This window comes from Apaloderma vittatum, unplaced genomic scaffold (genome assembly GCF_000703405.1).
Source record: "Apaloderma vittatum isolate BGI_N311 unplaced genomic scaffold, ASM70340v1 scaffold32939, whole genome shotgun sequence".
Lineage (NCBI taxonomy): Eukaryota > Metazoa > Chordata > Aves > Trogoniformes > Trogonidae > Apaloderma > Apaloderma vittatum.
This window is the reverse complement of record NW_009734024.1, coordinates 3,998-25,464: the sequence shown is the minus strand read 5'-3', so window position 1 is coordinate 25,464 and position 21,467 is coordinate 3,998. Positions and strand designations below refer to the sequence as shown.

Genomic DNA, 21,467 nt, shown 5'->3' with positions numbered 1-21,467 from the left:
AGTCTGAAGTCACCACAGCAGAGACACCTGGGACAACTAGAAAAGACTTGTGGTGGCCCTGCTATGACCTTTAATGTCCCCCCTCAAAATAAAGCCACCTTTGGTATGATTTACTTCATAACGAGGGATTGGGCTCATCCTTACCCTATTAAGTAGTAGTAGTAATAGTATTCTTCTTGCCCTATACCTTGTGAGTCTTAGTGTTCTAGACCTGTCTTAAAGCAGAGCAAATGAAAATGAGAGAAATATCTGTCCCAGTAACAGAAACATGTTAAAAAAAGTAAAGTTCCATTTCTTACAGGATGATCAGCATCCAATTCTGAACCATAGCTTAGGATCTGATTGGCAAATCTGTCCAGCTCCTGAATACTTCTTGGGAACCACGGCACTGCAAAACAGAAAAGAAATACAGATTGGTTTGCTGCTTCATTACTTGATTTGAAGTTGCCTTCTGCTCTTTCCACCTTTTCATCATAAATATAAAGAAACATAAGCAAGGGGCTAAATTCTTTGGGCAGCAGTGGCCTTTCCCTGTAGTATGAGGCAAGAATAAAGCCTATAAGTTGTCTTGAATTTGTGATTATTTTGCACTGTTGGAAGATTACAGAGCATCAGGAACATCTGTCACTTGGTGCAGAACTGGCTTGTAATGTTTATGATTTCCTCTTCATTATTCTGGTCCCTTGCTTTACCAAAATGTAGGATTTTTTCTGGAGTACCTTTCTTTTCACAGTAGCTAGAACAGCTAACTACTTCAATTTCAAAGAAAGAGTAAGAAATCCCACAACAAGAAATGTAGAAGGTTATCTAACCCTCTGAAAATCTCTAAGACCTACTTGAAGGTCTTACTTGAGCTAAGATGCTGAAATAAAATGATAAATGGCACCCTAATACCTTGGCCTCACATTGTGTTACTGCAGTCATTATACAATACTGCATTAATTCAATTAATATTCCAGGCCTGGTTCTCTGTTGCCTTGTAACATGTGCCACCATACACATGTAGTAGCTGTGCCAGGCTGTATCTCTCTCTTCAGAATTCTCCAGGAGAATCGAGGTGTATATCAAGCCAGAGACCTCCTCATTAGCCACCACTGGCCCTGACCACCCCAGCCCACTGCTATGCTGAGACAAGGAAGCTTTGCGGAAGGAGCACAGGGACCGTGGGCATTTCCCCCTCCCTTACCTCACCTCTGCTTTGAGAAGCGCATCAGCAGGTACCACCACTAGGTACCACTGGCAGCTGGGCACATCTTGGGAGCTGCCAGTGCTGCTGGGGTCTGCTAACTTGAGTTTTCCTTCTGCTTCCCCATTGTTACATTTTTGGCCCTTAGACCCTAGCTGCCTGCCACTTTTCTTTTCCCTTCCGTTCCACCGGAGTCAAAGGCTCCAGCCATGCCTGAATTTAATAGCCTGTGATGAAGTTCTCACAAGTACAGCGAAGCACTCTTTGGACCCATGTACATACACATCTGTCTCCAGGAAACTCTGCAGCACTGAGCACTATCATTTCTTTACATGTGATATGAAAAATCACGCCCTTTTGTTTTAAACTTTTTTTTTTCATTTGATGCTACTTATTACTGCATACAAACATCATTTGTTGTTACTCACTCTCTCCAAGCCATGCTAGGATTTTATAGCTCTCTATCAGGTCCTCCATCAAGGCTAACAAGCACCCAAAGGTCTGCTGCAGGTCCAGTCCTGGGGGTTCTCAGGAGTCTCTCATTACAATGTCTGCAGTTTTTTTAGTGACTTTCTTGCATGAATAGGTGCCGCTCATTCAGTCAGTGCTTGCAGAACAGCTCTTTCCCCTGTGTGGCTCTCTGCTCAGCTGGAAGCGCTGCCACACAGCCATACCTCCCCGCGTGATTTTAGCTTTTGTGCCAAATGAACCTGATCCCCAGCAAGCAGCTGCTGCCTGAGCACCCTGCAGTGCCTTGTTGATAGGGCTCATCCCAGACCTGATGGACCACCTAGGAGATAAGAGGATCACTCCCTCCTCGCCAGGACTATTCAGCCTTGCTTTCTGCCTTGGCTAGCAACATGGAGGGTGCTTTCAGCATTGGGTTTCTGTGAGGCACCTGCAAGGAGGGGCCAGAGCAACACCACCCGATTTACAAGGCACACTTTGGGCGGCTGCAACTCAGCCCCATGCAGAGTGCTCGCTCCCCCTGACCTAATGTCCCACTACCAGCCTGGCTCCATCCAACTCTGGCTGGCAGCCCTCAGATTTGTTTCAGGTAGGCCGGGCAGAGCAGGCAGCTGGTGGCTGCCAGCAGCCAGTAGCTCGGTAGTGCTGCCGGCTGTGCCACCCCTTCCCCTGCCCAGCAGAAGTGGGGTTTGGTCCCCGTCTTTCCGAGCTGCGCATCCTTCAGCTTTCTCTAAAAGAGCAGAACACGCCACTAGGTGGCAGCAGCAGTCCCAGGAAGATCTTCCCCAAACGACCGTATTTTCTGGATGTACAGCTAGTCTCTCTCCTTTAGTAGCTCGGTAGTGCTGCCGGCTGTGCCACCCCTTCCCCTGCCCAGCAGAAGTGGGGTTTGGTCCCCGTCTTTCCGAGCTGCGCATCCTTCAGCTTTCTCTAAAAGAGCAGAACACGCCACTAGGTGGCAGCAGCAGTCCCAGGAAGATCTTCCCCAAACGACCGTATTTTCTGGATGTACAGCTAGTCTCTCTCCTTTCTCCAGAAATACTCTCTCACCTTGCTGTTGTCAACCTTCCTGCACCTTCAACCCCTTGAGTTAAACTAGTCAAAGGGGTTGAGCAGAAAACGGTGCGTTTGAGTCCTAGAGAGGAGCCACTACTCACTCTCACCACGTGAAGGATGAGCTCCCCCAGCCATCTTGCCCCTGTTTTCTATATGGGCAGCCAAGAACTAGGTTTTTCTCCTAGCTCTGCCTCTGAGCTTTGTGGGGCGGTAGGAGAATCTCTTCACTGTTCTGTGCTTCTGACTCCTCACTACAAGCTCGGAGTGAGGCATACTGATAAATGTTTTTGGATCAGGCAGTGGAAAAAAGCTGTCTGGCAGCACCACGGCAAAGGATTTATCAGTGTTAGAGCTGAAGCGCTTGGGCTGTGCAGACAGATTGATGGAGCCTGAAGTCTGCAGTGAGTTTCAGCAGTCGTGTCCATAGAGTTTTGTTGCCCTGAATCAGAAAGGTTTAGGTGGGCAGGGAAGTGCTCATGAAGTTTTTATGAAGCCCTAGACCCTGCTTTTACTCACAATCAGCCTCTCCCATTATCTAAATGATACTTTCCACCAGCTTTAATTATTATTATTTTTGAAAAGACTCTTTCCTAATTTTCAGTTGTCTTTGCCTCCAGATGAATGTTTCTATACAGGCATGCATGCAGAATGAAGAGGAGGTTTGAGTTACTGCAACTTCAAGAAGGGGTAAAATGGATATATAATAGTGACTTTCATTAATTACATTTTATTCTCAAGATCCCCAAAATATTTGAGGCAGAGCTCATGATAAACTCGGGGACAGGCTCAGTCCCAGACTGATATAGTGTCAGTCCCTGACATGGAGATGGGTGGCATCATTTCCACCTACACAGAAGCAGCACCTTATTTCTAGGCATACAACTGCTGTAGGTACCAGACCTATTTTCAGCAGATCTCTGGCCCCCTTCCAGGTCCCCCCGGACACTGCTGGTAACTAAGAGAGAGCTCTGAACTCATGGAGTTGGATGAAAGGGGCAGGCTGTGAAAGGGAAATCCTGAGGACACTTGGTGCTATTTGCACCAGAACCACCATAGTTAAGTCAGGTCCTGGAAAGTCCTGGGCTTTCTCAGCTCTTGTGGAAACAAGAATTGAAAATTCTGAGCACAGACGCAGGGCTGGCACTGCACCAAACCCATACAGTCCTTACATCACGGACCAGGGTGCAAAAGGTCTGCTGGGTTTTCTGCCTAGATGTGGTGTGCCAGGAGGCAGACCCCAGCCCTTCCAGCAGCAATTTAAAAGATCAAATCAAATTATCCCCTGGCTGAATCTATCCCATATTTTGTTTGCAACATCCTTCTCCAGCCCATTCACCAGACTCGCTGTCTGTCTGCACTACCATTAATGAATTGCCAGGGCAAGCTGTTGCAACACTGGGCCTCTGTGAAGATCTGAGCAGCAAACGTGGGCTGATCAGTAATAAATATTGATTTGTCTCTAAGTGAAACAGCAGCATTTATGGGATCGTGCTGGACACCCAAGTGGTGACCAAATTACCGTGGGGTCAAATGCTTAGCAGAATGCTAATAAGCCATTTATATGAGACACAGCAAAGCAGGGGCAGCGAGAACTTCTGCAAAACTCCTCCATTTGGACCATTGTGAGGAGGGTCAAAGACAGGTCTATGCAATTTATAGCAGTTCAAGGCCCAGGTTTAGCCCTTTTTTAAACAGTCCCAACTGCTTTGGCCAGCCTCAGGGTTTGGCAAACAAGGCCCCTACAGAACCTCATCTCCCAGTCTGTCTCAGAAATGCAATAAATTGTCTGCATTTCCCTAATGCTGCAACAGAATAATATTTAATCCTTTTTATTCATGAGCTCCAAATGGATTGCAGACACCCAGCTTGTTTCCAGAAAGAGACACGAAGAGATACACTGTGTTTTCACAACAAATTTCTCTATCTGTACAAAGAGCTTTTGGCCCAGTGACTCCTACCCCCTCTAACCTGAAGCTCTAAAACTACCTTTGGATTCAGAGCCTTTTGCTGGCCTGCTCTCAGATATAATTACACTGTTGATCCAAATCTAATATTTGTGACTATCCAGATGGATCAAAGACAAAGCAAAATTACATTTTGTATTTAATTGAGAAAAGATCCTAAAAGCAGTTACAGTGACCAGACCAAAAAAAAAGAGCAAAGAAATAAACAAACAAACAAAAAACACCGAAAAAGTCATTAATTTAACCCTTGTCCAATAAAGCACATATGTTTAAGACTGAACAATAGCAAAGGGAAAGAATACAGAAATTTCCTCTGACTGTCTGCAAAGCAGGGCTCCAAGAATGGCACTGTGTGCTTCCTACATGAAGTTGAGCAAAATAGTTTGTGTTTTTTTCTCAGATCATGAGCATGAGAAAAATTAAAGCTTAGCAAGAAAGGGCTGAAAGCATCTTTAGGCAGCAGTAAAAGAATTAGTCCCATGGGATCCCATACTACCTCCAGCATAAAACCTTCCCAGCCTTTACCTGCCCACTGAGAAGAGTGTTGCAATATCCCCCAAAAAACATATTTCTCCAATTTTGCCTCCTGAAAGCTTATTGCTCTCCTTCTGTGTCTTAAGAATAAAATTTCACACAAGCGCATCTGTGGATTCTGACCAGATTTGCCAGGAGGATGCATTTGAAAGTCAGGCACCACGAGGCCTGTTATTTGTTAATGCCATCACTGATAAAGGACAGCATCTTACCACACTTCCTACAGCTTGGGCTGCTCCCATCTCACTCTGCCCCTGTAGCTGCCTCAGCCCAGAATTTGCCACACACAGTTCATCCCCTAAGCAAGGCTTGTTTGACCTTTCAAAGTATGGCTCTCTGGGGATTTCAGTTTGACTGGACCCGTACTACCCATGAGAGAAGTTGAAATTGAAAAAAAAAAAATTAAGAAGAGAAAGGACAGAAAGAAATATCAATCTTCCTCTCTTTCCTTGGCAATAAATTTCTCCTACTTTATACTATTTCTGAATTACTGAAGCTAACAAACAAACACAATTATCCTCTCAGACAGAAAGAGATCAAGTCCCTTTCTGCAACACTGACAGGATAATCTAGCTCAAAACCCCTTTGATCAACACAGTACCATGCAGTGAAATCCTAATCCTACAGCTGACCACGGAAGTTTTGACTTCTGTGAGGTCAGAATTTCACTCACAAGCCTTTCTTGACTGATATTTAGAGCTGTATCTCTATCAGACTCTGGCCTATGCTTATACACAACTTTATTATTTAGTAAAGTTTATTATTAACTTCTTAATAAGAGTTGAAAAAAAAAACCACTAAATCAATGGTGAGCCCTGCTAGGCCCTGTAGTTTTCTTCTGGAAATAAAAAAGCCCCCAAAAGAGAACCTCTTTGATTTGATGTGATCATAAATCACCTAATCAACCTTTTGTCCCTTTATCTCATGAATGGAGAGAACTGACTCCAAAGAGTATCTGCCTTCTTCTTTTTCATCTTCAGATATAATGTCATGGGTATGACACAAAGGAAACGGTAAAAGGATTACCAGCACTGATCTCAAGAAGGTATTAATGTCCTTTCATGTTGTTCCTAGGAAGGAAGAGGAAGATCCAGACCTAAAGTATTTAAAGTCTGAAATCCTATTAAAATCACATCTGTTAGCTGAAGAGGCATTTAAGTGTGTCTCAGACTGGATGCTGGGCAGACACCACTGTACCAAGCAGCCTCAATTCTAGCAAATCTCTGAAAATTAGGAGCACGGGCAGCTCACAAAATCTTTCCTTAGAATTACAACTCACCTCCCTGGAATTTCTTATGTGAATGGAGACTTATTTCTGCTCCCACCAAAGTGTGTGGTAGAGCCTCCCTAATTTCTATAACAGGAGTGATGGGCATCTAGAAGCCTAGAAAGTGGAGAGGCAGATGAATGGTGTTGGACTCATACCTGTGTGACGAAGAGTGAAGACTTGAGGGGGCACAGTCCTCCAGTGGGACTTTTCATCCCCTCCTCTCATCTCAGCCCAGAGGTGCAAGGGTCCCACAACAATGGGGGTCCAGCAGCCAGGGTCCATGAGACCAAAATCAGAAAGTAAATCTGAGTATTCAAAGGAGCATGCCAGCCCCAGGGAATGCAGGAGAGCAATGCATTTGCTCCATGAGAATGCCATCACTCTGTACCAGGCCTTGCACCAAACTGAACTCTTGTGACCTTTGTTTATAAGGTTTGTGACAGAGTGATTTGTGAGGTCCCAGATCAACCAGACAGATGACAACATAACACCATAATACTAATTCTCAGGTGACATAGTCAGACACATGGCAAAAGATGGAGCACGGCAGTTTACACTGGCAGAAAATTGCCAAATGAAAAAGTTTACAGCAGAAGCAAAACAAGCAGGGGAAGGGAAATGCAGCCATACAGATCCAGGAGAAACTCCTTTGCTACAGGGAAGTCATTTAAGTATGTGATGTAAATGTTCCTCGTTAATGTTATTGTCAGTGTATCCTTACCAGTGTCCTTCTTCTTTGTTCGTGAAAGCTCATGGACTGTTGCTCCAATATCATTTCTCAAGGACTTGATGATCTTGTCTAGTGCTGGGACATTCTTCCCTTCCAAGTTAATAAAGAACTCGTACTCATCTTTGTTGAGACGGGAAGGTCGGGACTCAATGTGGGTCAGGTTTATACCTTTTTCCTATGAGAAAGAGATATTTTGGTCCCACATGGATTGTTGAGGAAAAAAAAAAGAGAAAAAAAAGTAAATAAATGGGTGTTTTAAATGACAGAGTCACAAAATCACAGAGTTGCTGAAGTTGGACATGGCCTCTGGACATCTTCTAGTTCAACAGACTCAGACAAGGTCCACTAGAGCAGATTGCCCTGGGCTGTGTCCAGTCGAGTTTTGGCTGTCTCCAAGCTCTCCAGGCAACTGCTCTAAAATTAGTTCACTCTCACAGCAAAAAAAAATCTTTTTTTACACAGAAATTCAAATTCCATCTCACCAAATGTCTTCATTGACCAGCAGCACTACCTCCTAGATCTGAAGAAAAGGATCACTGGCAACTATAGTCTTGATGACTATGACCAGTGGGTACCTGAACTCAGACAGGCCATCATGTCAATGTGTAAAGCAACAAGTAGTAAAAATTCTATTTTTCAGTCATTTAAACACAAATCCAGGGAAATATACCTCAGTTTAGCTGAACTAAAACCTTTTCCTGAGCACTGTAATTTCGGGATGAAAATATTTCTTTCTTTTTTGAGAAAATACTTTCAAACAAACTTCAGTTGGTGCTAACTTTACTACTTGACCTTCCTGTCAGGCTCACACTGGAGCTGTGGCCATGGCACACCGAGGCCACTTCTGGGGCTCTGTCTCCTGGGAGGAGTAGACAAACCCCTGAAGGAAATTTGGGCCTGAAGATCAACTGCAGAAGAGTCAGAGGAGCTGACATACAGTGCTCAGCAGCCCTGAAGAATCTTTTGTTTTGCTTCTTTCAGGCTTAAGAAGATGCCAAACTACATGGGGTGAAATGATGGCCCTGCTGGTGTCAGTGTCAACCCCCCTGACGCAGTGGGGTCAGCATTTCATCCATGAAGAAGCGCAGTGAGGATCTACTTGTGACCTACAGGGAAGAAAGAGAGAAGCTTTTTTTCTGCACCTCCCTCTAGTCTGAGCTTCTCAAACCCTTTAAGGTTTTCTTTGCTCCTCTCAACGCTTGCAGAGCGCAGGGGGGCATCTGGCCATCAGCAGCAAAGCCCTCATTCACTCCACCACAAAAGGCAGTTTATTACTTGGTAGGAAACAGCATTCATGTCATTCTTCTGTTTCCTGAGTGTTGCACACTACAAATGAACTTAAATTGTTTGGCTAGATACCAATACAATAAGTTGAAAAGGTCAAAAGCACATTCGCCAACTGCTGCTCTTGAGAGATGCTGTCCTCACGGGGCCGTCTGGGGGAGAGAATGGCCGCTGCTCTCCTGGACCCCAAGGATAATTTGTTTTAGGCCTCTGAAGGCCCATTTCCACAAACAGACCTCACATTGTACCCTCCGCTTGATGAGGGGCTGGGAGGTGGGGCAGCGCAGGGCTGGGTGTTCAGAATGAGTCGGAGCTGGAAACCTCTGGGCAGAGAGCAGGCAAGGGGAGGGCCCGCGGCCCCTTTGCTGTGCCATGGAGAGTATTGCGTTGACACAGGGCTGGCACCTGGAAACTGGGAGCCGTCTGGCTGCCATGTGTAGCCACTCACAGAGGTGGAGTGTGGGTGTAAATCCTGCCTCTGCCAAAGGCTCATATCAGACATACTGAGGTGCAGCTTTACTCTCACCTTGCAATGATGTATTGGGCTGTTGTATTCTGCCTCTCTGTAGATTCAGGGGAAAATGGAGTCCCAGGCCATGGCTGGGCTTTCTTTATCTTGCAGAGGCTGAGAAAACACAGACCTCTCTTTGGTGGCCACTGCATTCCTTCCTCACCCACAAGCGTTCAACCTAGCCTCAGCATCCCCCTTTTCCACTGCACCAGCTCTCCAGCCTGGCTCAGCAAGCAGCTGCACAGACAGCGGTGCCCACAAAATAGAGGGAATGATGCAGGGGTTGGGAATGAAGAGACAAGCTGCAGGGTGGGCACAAGGCATGCTTAAGGCAGCAGGAGAATCAGTGCCTCCCCAAGTATTGTTACAGCCTAAGAGAATGGAGAAAAGAGGGATAAAATGAACACAGGAATAAAGGAGGTTATGGGGCGAGTCATCACCACTTGAGATAATCAAAACAACTTCTTGCAGAGCACAAAGCTAGTTTGCTGTTTATTTGCAGAATGCCTGCAGCGCAGCAATGTGCAGAGCCAACCAGTTACCTCTGTGCCTAGGCTTGAAACCTCAGGTCAGAGAAGCTGAAGGGAGAACACTTCTGGTGACTATTTTCAAAGCAAGAATTCAGCAGCATATGTCCAACTCCTTGAACTGGCGCTCCTGGAGAAACATGCTCTCATATGCTGCGTCTTGCTACTAAGACCATGATTTTGAAATATTTACAGTGGCTCTGTTACTAGAGTTGCTCTAAGAATCTCAATTTCATTCTAGTCCAACTACTCCATCTAGTGTTTAATCTTCATAGTTTCACATTGTTCAAAACTTTTTTGTATCCTCAGTATTGCCAAATTTTGCAATTGCATCAGGTTTCTCACAATAGTTGATGCTTTATTTAAAGCTCCAGTTTCTGGAAACAAATGAATACCTGAGAAAGGAGAACAGAGGCATTTTTTGGCTTAGCTGTTTATTTTGAACCATTTTAAACCTCTCTGTGTGTTTTAGTAGTGCTTGAAATCTTGACAATGTATGCCCTCACAGAGAGCTAATAAAAATTCTGTATTTACTTTATGTGACTTCATGATTTCTGAGCTATTTTTTGCTGATGGAACCTAGCAACTAATCTAATCGGTTTTGGAAGATCTGGGCTGGATTCACATTTGACCAATCTCTTTCACCTTTCCTGTTTTAGAGCTGGTAGGAATCAAATGAGCCCATGCTTTGAGATTAAAAGTGCCTTTGTTGAACTCACACTATCATTCATTGCAGTTTTAAAGAACTCGCAGCAGGTTGGTTCTTCCCTGCTTCTCCTCAGGTTTATGACCAGCATAGAAACTTAGTCTCTCATAAACTGACACATTCTGTCATACAACCTGCTGGCATGCTCCTGTGTTGGTAGAGGAAAGGTAGTTGTTCACTTTGCATTTATTTCAAAGCAGTGTACTAGGCTATACCTAATATACTTCTTAGCAAATATTAATAATTCAAAACAGATTTTGCCTTGAGGACTAAGGGTAGCATTAAGTGTAACACGTAATGGAGATAACAGGGGTAGAGTGTTGCCAGATCCCTTGAAGTTAGCAGTAGTCATTACAGACTTCCTTTTCTTAAAACTTCCATTCCTGGGAGTGAAATGTCTCAGCTTTCTTTATTTGAATATCCAAGTTAACTGTATCTCTGTCAGCCCCCATTAGAGAAAGAAGTCTCAAGATGCTCTCAGAACTCAAACAAACAAGTTAGGATGAAGTTCATTTTGTGTAAGTCATGATTTTTGAATTATGGCGATCAGCGATACAGCTACCAGTTTGCAACAGAGGCAGTGGTGGATGCAGAAGATTTCCCATCTCCCTGCCTGCCTTACACCACAGTGCTGGATCTCAGCCTTGGCACCGTCTCAGAGGCCATAAAGCAGCTCCAGATCTTTCCCCAGGTTATTCCATTTATGCCATCCTGACTGAGCATCTCCCGCAGCTGCCACACACACCAGCAAGATCAAAACAGCCTGGTGTTACACTAAGCCAGCAATCTTGCAGTGGTCACTGCCAAGAGAATTTAGTCCCACCTGTGAAGAATTTAATAGTCTGAACGTTGGAAAAGTTGCGTTTTCATAACTACGCGAGGAAGTTCAGTGGAGATGGATATTTTCTGGGAATGTTATAGTCTTCCCATGACATTCATGTGTCCTTCTGTTTACACATTACTAAATGCTCCTGTACATGGTTGTTAAAACTAAGTACAGATGTGAAATCCATCTGCAGCTTGTTTTCATGACTGTTGTCATTAAGTTCGGCTTCATCAGGAGACCTCACATTGTTACCAGATGAACAGCACTACAGTTCCTACCACAAATTAACATTCAGTGAGAACTTGTCTGAAATCTCCCTTGCATTTTCCTGATACAAAAAAAAAAAGTGAGATGTTCTTTTAACCATTTTAACCCTTGTCACTGGCTAGTTCAGGGCTTCCTGAACTAGGCTTTCAGAAGCCCAAGTAGAAACTCAGTGCCTAATTTTCACAAATCAGAGATTAACTTACAGTAATGCCTTCAGCCATGGTTTCCCAAAGTCAAGGCAAAGGCAGATGTCTGGTTCAGCTTTACTGTCCAATGGCCTGGTTCTCAGCTGAAGTCAGTGCTTCCCCATCTCCTTCACATTTGCTAGGGTGTTCCTCACGTGACAAGCTCACAGAGGCAAAGGGATCCATAGCTGGCCCATGCCAGCAAACAGTTCCAAAGGGCAGCCAGCCCTGGAGCAGCTCTTGGTGTCCGTCACTTGCTACTTGTGCTCCGACCCTAAAGTTTGTTATAAGATGTTCGGCACAATCTAGCCACAAAACACATAGAACAGGACAAACCAAATGGCACAGGTGACAGCATGTAGCACTACATAAGCACTTAGCAAGAGGGCACTCTTTAAATTTATGTTGGTTTGCTAGACCAAGGAGTCCTGCTCTGCTGACCATGGAAAGAGGAGAGCTCAGACCAAGGACACGTATTTGGAGCAATAAGTTCTAGCGTAATAAAGTGATTGTAATTGTGCATATGCATACTATGATGAAAAAACAAATCTCTTGGTCATGCCTGGCCTGTTCACCTATCACTACAGACACTTCCAACACACCCGCTGGCCAAAGTGACTGCTTGCTTCTCCTGATTTGGAAACAACCCAAAACACCTTCCTGAGGGACAAAGAGATAACACTCAGTTTGGACTTTCTATTGAAAAAAGTAAGCTCCTAAACAGAAAAAGAGCACAATCATCTTTGCTGGCTCTGAAATAGAGTCTCTTTTAGTGTTGCACGTTGCTCCCATCCAGTCCTTCATGGAGCAGTAACTAAGTCCAGGAGCAGGTGTACTGTTCAGTGAAAATCAATGGGGCCTATTTTGAGATAAAGTCCTACCCTGTATAAGTAACCCTACTGATGGCTGGACTTTGTACTGAAGTCCTGTTCTGTCTTTGAGAAGGTGACGAAGGTGAAGAGAAAATGGAAGACTCCTCAAAAAGAATGGATTAAGTAAACTTACACTATATTCCAACCCAATGTTTGCCACATACTGCAGCTGACACGTCTTCTAATATTTGCAAATCCAATGAAAAAAGTGAATATTATCAAGTACATTTTGGACATAAATCCAGCAGATATAAGCAGCTGAGTACATAAAGCAGATTCCTCAGAAAAAAAAGCCTTCAAGCTACACAGGAAAAACAACAGTTGTCACTGTAGCCACATACTTGTGTGCAACTGGTACTCAACCAGAAAACTGGAGTTTGGATCTTTGAGGAAAAAAAATGTGAGCGCATGCACCACTCTTGTCACCTGCATGAGCAACCCAGAGGGAAGTTTGAGTAGGATAAACAATGTTTCTGCAATACCCATTGAAAATCTCTTAAACTTCTCAGTTACAGGATGTAATTTTGTACTGTGAGCGCTCTCTGTAGCCACTGTCACTGTGCCTTCACCTACCTGGATACGAGGCTCCCCTACCTTTGGTCCACCCTGGCCCATGATTGGGACTTACCCAATCTGTCTGAGCTGTGTTCGGACACTATTTCCTTCCCTGGGAGGTTTTATTCCTGGGTGAGAAGAGATTATGTCTGGACTGGGGGGCAGCCATGGTGCTTGATGAACTAGCAGTCCTGGACCTCCTGTTATCCAGGTGCAAGGCCAGTCTGAAGTACACCATGGCTCTCTTCGGGCTCTTGGTCTCTGTGGAGATCAAGCTGTGGCGGGAGTTAGTCCTAGTCAAGTTTCACCCCAGCACAGAAGCAGGACATGGAAGGGATGTGAGGAGCTGAACAGCTCTCCTAGAGTAACAGATTTTTTTTCTCCAGCTCTTAAATCAAGGAGAGGATGAACTTCTCCAGGTCCACACAGACAGCTCCTGTACAGAAAGGCAGCTTAGCTGCTGATGGCACCATGAGATTTCTCCTTTCTTTAGGTATCCTCAATTCACAGAATCACAGAATGCATTGGGCTGGAAGGGACCATCTAGTCCAACCCCACTGCTGTGAGCAAGGACATCTTTAACTAGGTCAGGTAACACTTTTAACTAGATCAGGTAATTCTCTGAGTCTCAGTTTGGATCTTGCTTCCATACTTTCTTCCCTGTTTTCAGAGAGGATTTTTTTTTTTTAAGACTTTCAGATCTACAGCTCACTTAACTCTCCTCCTCTCCACTTCATGTCCCAGAGTATTTTTAGAGATTGGCTAGAGAAGAGGCAAAATCCTCAAAGCCAGTGCTGGAGGCACTGTCCCGTAATCACTTTCAAGCATGAGCTGGGAGGAGAGGGTTGAGCTGTGCTCTCTGCCTGCATTCCCACGCGTGAGTGTTTGCAGAGCCCCCAGCAGCCTGGACAAGGATCAGAAGGGGTCCGAAAACACCACACATGGTCATCAGCACCAGTAGCCACACAAGGTCTGACCCTCCACGGGGGTCAGTGTCTGCAGTGCTATGTTCACTCCGGGGAACAGTCTGATCATATTTTATGGCTTTTTGTGTTTCCTTTTATTCTGCTTCATGTGGCTGTGTGAGGCAACAACAGTCAGAGCAGCCACCCCCACATCTCCTCCCTCTGCTGCTCCTCTGAGACAAACTCAATTGTATTTTCCTAGATCAGTGCTGAGACAGAGACAGAAACCCTGGGGATGAGGCAAGAGGTCTCCCTGCCCAGAGGAGCCCACCAAAAGAGGTTCTGAACTAGCTCCTGTAGCTAAACATGCATCTCATAGCTGATTTTATTAAGCAGAGAAGGGGTACACAAGTTAAAAATCCTCTTGAGGTCTTCCCTCTTGGCCCCCTCTCCTTCACCTGCATGTCACCACCTTCCCTGTCTCTGCCATGGATGTCATTGAGGCACCATGGTAATGGCCCAGGTGGGCAGTGGATGTGCATGATTACTGACACCGCTGCATACAAGGTGAGGTTGTTTGCACTGAGTTAGAACATCCCAAGGGCAGCTCTGGCTTACACACTTCAATATTGATGAATTCCCTAATGATAGCCTTGAGGAGCAGAAGCTGCAGGTCAAGCTTGTACCATTAAGTCCCTTTCACCTAGCCAGCCATCCGTTTCCCTACTACATTGCCAACAATACACAAAACTGATAGAAGAGCACCCATGCCAGGTGTCTTGTCAAGCCATGGTTCTGTGGGAGACTGCAAGTTTGCACAGAAAGAATTGGCTTCAGTGAGATGGGAAAATACCCAACCACCAGTGCAGACACCTCTAGCTGAGCCCCATTCCCTCAGTTGCCATCAAGGCCACTGGAGAAAACCATAATTCAGACAGTCTAGTTTAGGTACCTGCTTTGGGGCGAGAAAAGTCATATGAAAGAGGTGGCTGCTTCTCTTTTTCCTATACTAGCTCTCCCACAGATTTTCCTTTAGAGCTGACAGTAATTTGGTTAGTAAACAGCAATGCACTAAAAAGAATATCAACAGGCTCCTTTACATACTTAGAGATATGCATGCCACTGACATACAGACATTATTACAGTGGTCAATTCACAGATTTAGACTAGCTCTGATATCATTAGTATGAATTTCCCTTCATCTTAATGAAACAAATATGTGCTATAATTCATGATTATTTTTCATCTGTACCAATGGCACACAAACCTTTCATTTCCTAGTCAATTCAGTTCACAAACGGAAAGTATGCAGGCCACAATTTTTTATGGCGCTCTATAGAAAGAGCTGTTTTCAGGCATAACTATTACATGATGATGTTCTAAAAAAAAAAGTCACAAAATCAATGTAACAGTGTATTTGTTTGGGAGCACAGAGTACATAGCTGTGTGTGTTGCAACACAACTATCCTGAATGGCAAAGATTTCATGCTTTTTAAACAGCATCCATGACATCTGGGAAATATTTCTGCAAGAATAAATAAGCACACGATGTCCCAAAAGGTAAATGGCTCCTTGTTTCCCCAAAAGCTTTCCAAATCAGTCACTACAAGTTGCTAAGTCCTTTTGGTATCATTTTGATACTGTTTTATAAATACCCTCTACCACCTCTGTAGAGGTACCACTGGTGGGAAATGGTGGGTTTATTTATATCATATTTACTGAGATGGACAAGGCTAAGAGTATGGTAGCTGCAGGAAGTATTCCTACTTCATACACCATGTGCACCGAGATACATGGCTCACATGCAGATTTTATTTGCCCTTCTATGCATGCACATGTACATATATATACATAATTGTATATCAATCTCAGACTATGGCCAAATTCACTTCTACCTCTTAACCAAGCAGTTACAGTAGAACATTTCCTTCTTAAATGTAGAAAAATCTATTTTTTCCTCCCTTACATCAGTTAAAAGTAGAGGTTTTAATTTAAAAGTTTGAAATAAAATTTTAAATTAAAAGGGCTACTTCTGCTGCAAGACTTCAAAGGATTTCAATCCCAGAGAAGAAATGCATACTGATTTCCCCCATTACAGCAATGAAATGGAATCGCAAACATAACTACCCATTCACTGAGCAAATGTTGCTGCAATGCAAAAATGTAAAGACCTGGTAAGGTCTCCTGAAGGAAAATACTTACCTCAAATGTGCGCAGAACTTTGGCCAATGCTCCAACTTCTTCTTTTAGAGAGAAAATCAAAGAAATCACACCATTTTTATTTGAGGACTCTTCAATATACATAGATTCCTGAAAGGAAAGAAAACAAACAAACGAACAAAAATATTTACTTTCAGCCCAGGATTCAGTTTTGCTTTGCTCCATTTCCCTTTTGCACCACATCAGCAATGTAAAAAGGGTATAAAGTTGTTTTCAGTTGGAATTAAGGCAACTGTTACTGCCAGAAGAAGAGCAAGCCTGGGGCTGCTCTGATTTATGATGGTAGAGACACAAATCGCTCCTCTCAGACTGGGGGCCATGTAGAAGTGAGATAGCCAAAAAGGACATGAAAATAGTCTAATATCATCTTTGCCTTGCTTCATCTCTCAAGTGTATCAAGCTCAGGGATAACTGGAAATATTACTGCACTTTAGTTTCAGCTACAGTGCAAAGACCTTCCCTCAGGCTTTCTCTTCATTAGCACTCAGGATTAAGCAGAGCAATGTAGATGAGCTCGGTGCAGAGATGCAGGCCATGATCTATGTTTCCGTTCAGTTCTGCTTGTACTTTCCAGGCAGCCTGAGGAGAGATGGTATTCACAAGAGGTATAGGGAGGGTGAATTAAAACCAAAATAAACAACAAACAAAACAAAACAAAAAAAAATGGAAAAAAATTATTGCAGTAAATGTTTAGATCTTCCCTAAATCCCACAGTGAAAAAAGACTCAGTTAGGGTGAGACATGTTTTCATTTATCTTTGTTCCCTTTCTCTTATTGATTTTCTGCTCTGCAAATTCCAAAAGGCAATTTCTAGTATTCCCAAGCAAGAAGAATGTTTAATTATTTTCATGGTTCTTATTACCAAAATGTCTTAATATGCCTCAGTACATGCGTTTCTTTTCAAAAAATCCCTGTTAAGTTGTGAAGAGCTACTTCATCACTTCAGAAATAGGAAACTGAGTCCTAGAGTGGGGCCAGATCTTCAAAACTCTCTGTGTAACTGACATGGCAGGTAAGTGCCTGCTGAGATTTCCAGAATCGCTTAATTTTTATGATGTCAGAGTAAATTTGGTGCGCAACCATTACAAATTTTGGAAGTCACATTAATGCCTTATTTGTTAGGGGTTTTTAAACATCTGCTTCTGGGCAAATTGGCCCCGGCTAATATTTCGAAGATCACACCAGACATCTGCAACACAGATGGCTACTGATGTGACAAGCCCTGGGCCAAAACTTCACTCAAGGTATCCATTCAATTTTTCTTTATGAAGATCAGTATTTTCAGTCAGAGCCTGTCTTCACCATAGCTATTGCTTAATTTAACATATAAATCAGAGTATAAAGAGTCTTAGTTCCCAAATATTGTCCTTAGGAAAGACAGTCTTTGTAGTAAACGTTAAATCCAGCTGCCGTGAAGCTGTAAAGTTCTTGGTGGGAATATATTTTCTAAGGCAAAATTTTAAGGAACTGCCTGTTTTTGTAAAGTATATAATTCCTGGTTCTTCAGGTTGTCTCTGAGGCTACTGCTAATCTGAGAATTCATTGCCAGAGAATGGCAAGACATTTCTTTCTATCTGGCTTTACTTCCAGGCGCTGCAAATGTTATCCAAATGTTTTCCACCTTTATAGGGAACCTCTAGTGGGAACTGTAGTAGAAACAGTGGGCTTATGCACCAGAGGGAAGTTTGTCACCTGTTCAACTGTGACACTTCCTACAGCATCTCTGTGTCTTGTATGTTCTCACCCAGCCAGGCAGCTGGCCCAGCTCTTATGTGGTGGGGACCAAGAGGAAAAGCAGTCACAGTCAGAAGTGATGCGGCAGCTGGTTAATGAAACCCATTTACACCTCACGCAACCACAAGTGAAAACAATGACAGGAGTCTGTCAAAAGGCAAACCAAATGTCAGTAGTCCAGATATTTTATAATACTGTAACCAAATCTGTCATCTGAAATACTGGCCAGGCATTGCTATGCCCTTCTGCTTTTCCTCACCACAACAAAAACTGATCATAAGGACAGAACTGTGCTACACCAGTGTCTGTACAATAGACTGAGAACTTAGTTTTCACAGTCTGTACTGGAACTGGTTTAGAAGTTATATATTTAAAATATACTTTCCAAGGCATACTGTGAGGACTAACTTTTGTAGCAGGTTGACTGGAATTTGTGTGACAAAGGAAGAATTTGTGTTTTAGGCACCTGCAGGGGATACAATTCAAGGTAATACTGATGTTAATTGATCTCTATACCACGAGATTACCCCAAAATGGCTTTAAAACCTTCTTTCCAATCCAGATAGATTCTCATTAGTCACTAGCCTTGATGTGTTGAGGTCAGCCACTTTCAATTTGTCCTCACTCATTTTCCCACTTTTGTAAACTGGTTTATGTTGATGCTTACAAGTAAAACACCTTGCAGTAGGAGTAGGCACTAAACTTGCAAACACAATGATACTTGCTTAACTCCTTGCACACCTGCATATGCACTCAGATCATAGATCACAGAATGGTCTAGGCTGGAAGAGACTAGGTAGAGATCATCTAGTCCAACCTCTCGACTAGACCAGGCAACACACGGGGACCGAGCGGGAATCAAACCGGCGAACTCGGTGTTGTCATTGTTGTCAGCATCACGCTCAAACCACTGAGCTAACCAGCCCCCTAATCACTAGAAGATCTTTGTACCAAGGTTAGTCTGTGTCTGAGTCTGTCCACAGAGATGACACCTTTCACTGAAAGGGAAAAGAAGAGTAAAATGATTGCTTTCCTGGTGCCCACTTCTTATCAATATATATAAAGGCAATATAAATCAATACACACTGGAGACAATATACATCAACATATACACTAGAGGTAATATACATTGATATACACAGAAGCACTCACTTTTATTGCTGAGTTTTTGTAGTGTCTATGCATAGATTTAACTGTTGATGAAATTTTATCCATTCTCAGTTCCAATTCTAATTTCTTTTTGTTCAGCATATAGAGAGGAATTGCAGCTTTGGGGTATTTCTGCTGTTCTGTTACCACTGTGATTACGATTAATCATTGAACAAATCTTTTCTTGTAATCGAAATATTGTGTTTATGGCATGTATATATGATTTATAAATGTAGTGTTGGATAAAATGAGCTCTATTTTTTTCCAATTCTTTTTTTTTCCCCCAGGAAGTAAAATAAGAACCAGTTGATGCACATGAACATCTACTCCTGGACCTAGTACAGTCTCAAACATAGGTGATGTATAGATGCAAGGACGGGTTTACCTGAGCACAGTGCAAATCTGCAATTTTAGTTAACCACTTCACACATAGATTGATACTGCCTTTCCAATACATGTGACAATATGGAAGGTCAGTAAAACAGACCTGTCAGCCTTTCTGAGCTGATCAGATGAGCGCTTCAGAGTGAATTCCAACACTGTTGGAGCCAAAGGAAATTTTGCTTGCAGTTTCAGTGAGAGAAAAATTTCACCTCTGTGTTGTAAATTCCAGACTTAACAGATATAGCAAACAGTAGGGGGAAAAAAGGGAAAAAAAATCTCAAAATAAATAAGATTCCTAAGTTACCTCTGAAAATGGTAATAGTCAGATTTTTTTAGGGGATTTAGATGCTCATATCCCATAGATGTAAATGGGACCAGGCAATTATGCAACTTGGAAAATGAGCAAAGCAAGACCCTAGGAGAATTTTTATGGGAGCTCAGCCTCAGCACAGAAAGCAGTAGGAAACCAGGTTTCCGTGGCTGCTCTGCTCTTAAGAAGACTTGTAGAAACTGAAGCCCTTTTTCACACGTTTTCTGCAGCTTGTGTTTGGGTTCAGCGACCTTTCACAGGACACATACATGCAGAATTTTGTCCTAACAATTAACTATGCTGGTCTCAGGTTATGGCACTTGCCCCTGCAGTTAGCTATAGTGCCTGTAGTCAAATGCATGGGCTTCAGGACTTTCCTGTATTTCTCAAAACAAAGGATTCAAAGTAAGTTAGTAAACAATAAAAAAGAAGATGTCAGTGTCCCAAAATTTAACAAATAGCTCCACCGGAACAGCACCTAACTTCAGCTGCTTTCATTTAACAGGGCAGCTTGCTTTCATCACACAGGTTTAAGCCTCTAATTAGGTGCTGATCTTTTCTGTTTCTTTGTCATATATGCAATGTTTATTTTCACTGCACTTCTATGAGCACAATTAACAACAGACAAGTATGCCAGCTGCCAAAAGGAAGACTGGTGGCAATCAGGCACCACAAAATATCAGAATAGGTGTGATGTTTTCTCACACCTTGGGTCACACTGCCTCTCAGAGAGCAGGGGACGAGATTTGCAAGCACGGGTAAGCAGGAGAGAGGCAGCCACAGCCTCCACCTGCGAAAAGCAGGCACACAGACCCTATCACTTACCTGGAAAGAGTCACCATTAGTTTTGCAGTGTTGCGAGTCCATATTGCAAAGGCAGCAATGCCCACGCAGAGAGGTCCCTTCGTTGCTGTGGGTGAAGCCTTCTGACCTTACTACAGTGGCTAGAGCTCTGTGCAAAGGTATTTAAAGTGCAGCAAGAGAGGCAAAGCCATCCCTTTCCCTCCCTCCCCTTCCCCAGCTCCCTCCCCTGGACACTGTGCCAAGGGGGCGTTGTCCCTACACACCCCCTCTCACCCACTTCTGGCAAATGGACAAGTTTCTCCACTCCAGCCAGCCCTTGCCTGTCCCACCCCCGCACATAGCAGCTCTCCCGCATATTGTTTCTATCTGCGTCCAACGTGGATAAGCGGCATGCTTTGAATTAGCAGCCTTCCTCCTCCTGACCAACATCAGCCGTTGTTTTCATTTTTGCATGTGAACATGTTGTCTTCAGTTCAGCCTCCCCTTCCCATCCATTGCCACCACCGAGTGCATGTTCAACCTCCAGTGGGTTTCCCATCCGGGCTCATTTCTCATGACCAGAGATCAGACATTCTCCAGCATCTGCTCTTTAGATGCAAGACATGGGGCCAAGGAGGGCTGTGGCACAGCATGGCAGCTGGAAGATTTGTCCTTCAGTAGGGCCTTTTGGGCTGCATCTGAAAAGTCAGAGAGCAGGAGACGTTGCTCCACACACCAGACACTAGAGCGAGAGACCCGGTGTGAGACAGGAGCTAGCTGCATGAACTTCATGTGAGTCTGGACATGGAGAAAGGGAAGAAGAAAAAGGAAGAAAAGGAACAGAGAACTGGAGGCCAGAGCTAGAGGACAGGAGGATACAGAAGAACTGCGGAACATGTATTTCTGCTTGTATACAGTGCAGCCGTGGAGAGCTAGAAGAGAAATGGGATGGGGGTGTAATTTTTTTTCAGAAAAGATGAGTAAAGGGCTGGTACAAAAGAGCCCAGTTTTGGTTTAGAAAGAGTCACCAAAGATGTTTAG

General features: G+C 43.7%; 1 protein-coding gene across 1 annotated transcript; it reads right to left on the bottom strand.

Annotated features, from left to right (window-relative positions):
* Nucleotides 1-299: 299 nt before the first annotated feature.
* Nucleotides 300-20,876, bottom strand: LOC104278988 (phenylalanine-4-hydroxylase-like; the record flags this gene model as incomplete). Its single annotated transcript, XM_009876124.1, has 5 exons — nt 20,725-20,876; nt 20,469-20,595; nt 16,049-16,156; nt 7,200-7,383; nt 300-388 (listed from the first exon to the last, which is right to left on the bottom strand). Coding segments are annotated over exons 1-5 (660 nt in total), but the record flags the coding sequence as incomplete, so codon positions are not given.
* Nucleotides 20,877-21,467: the final 591 nt, after the last annotated feature.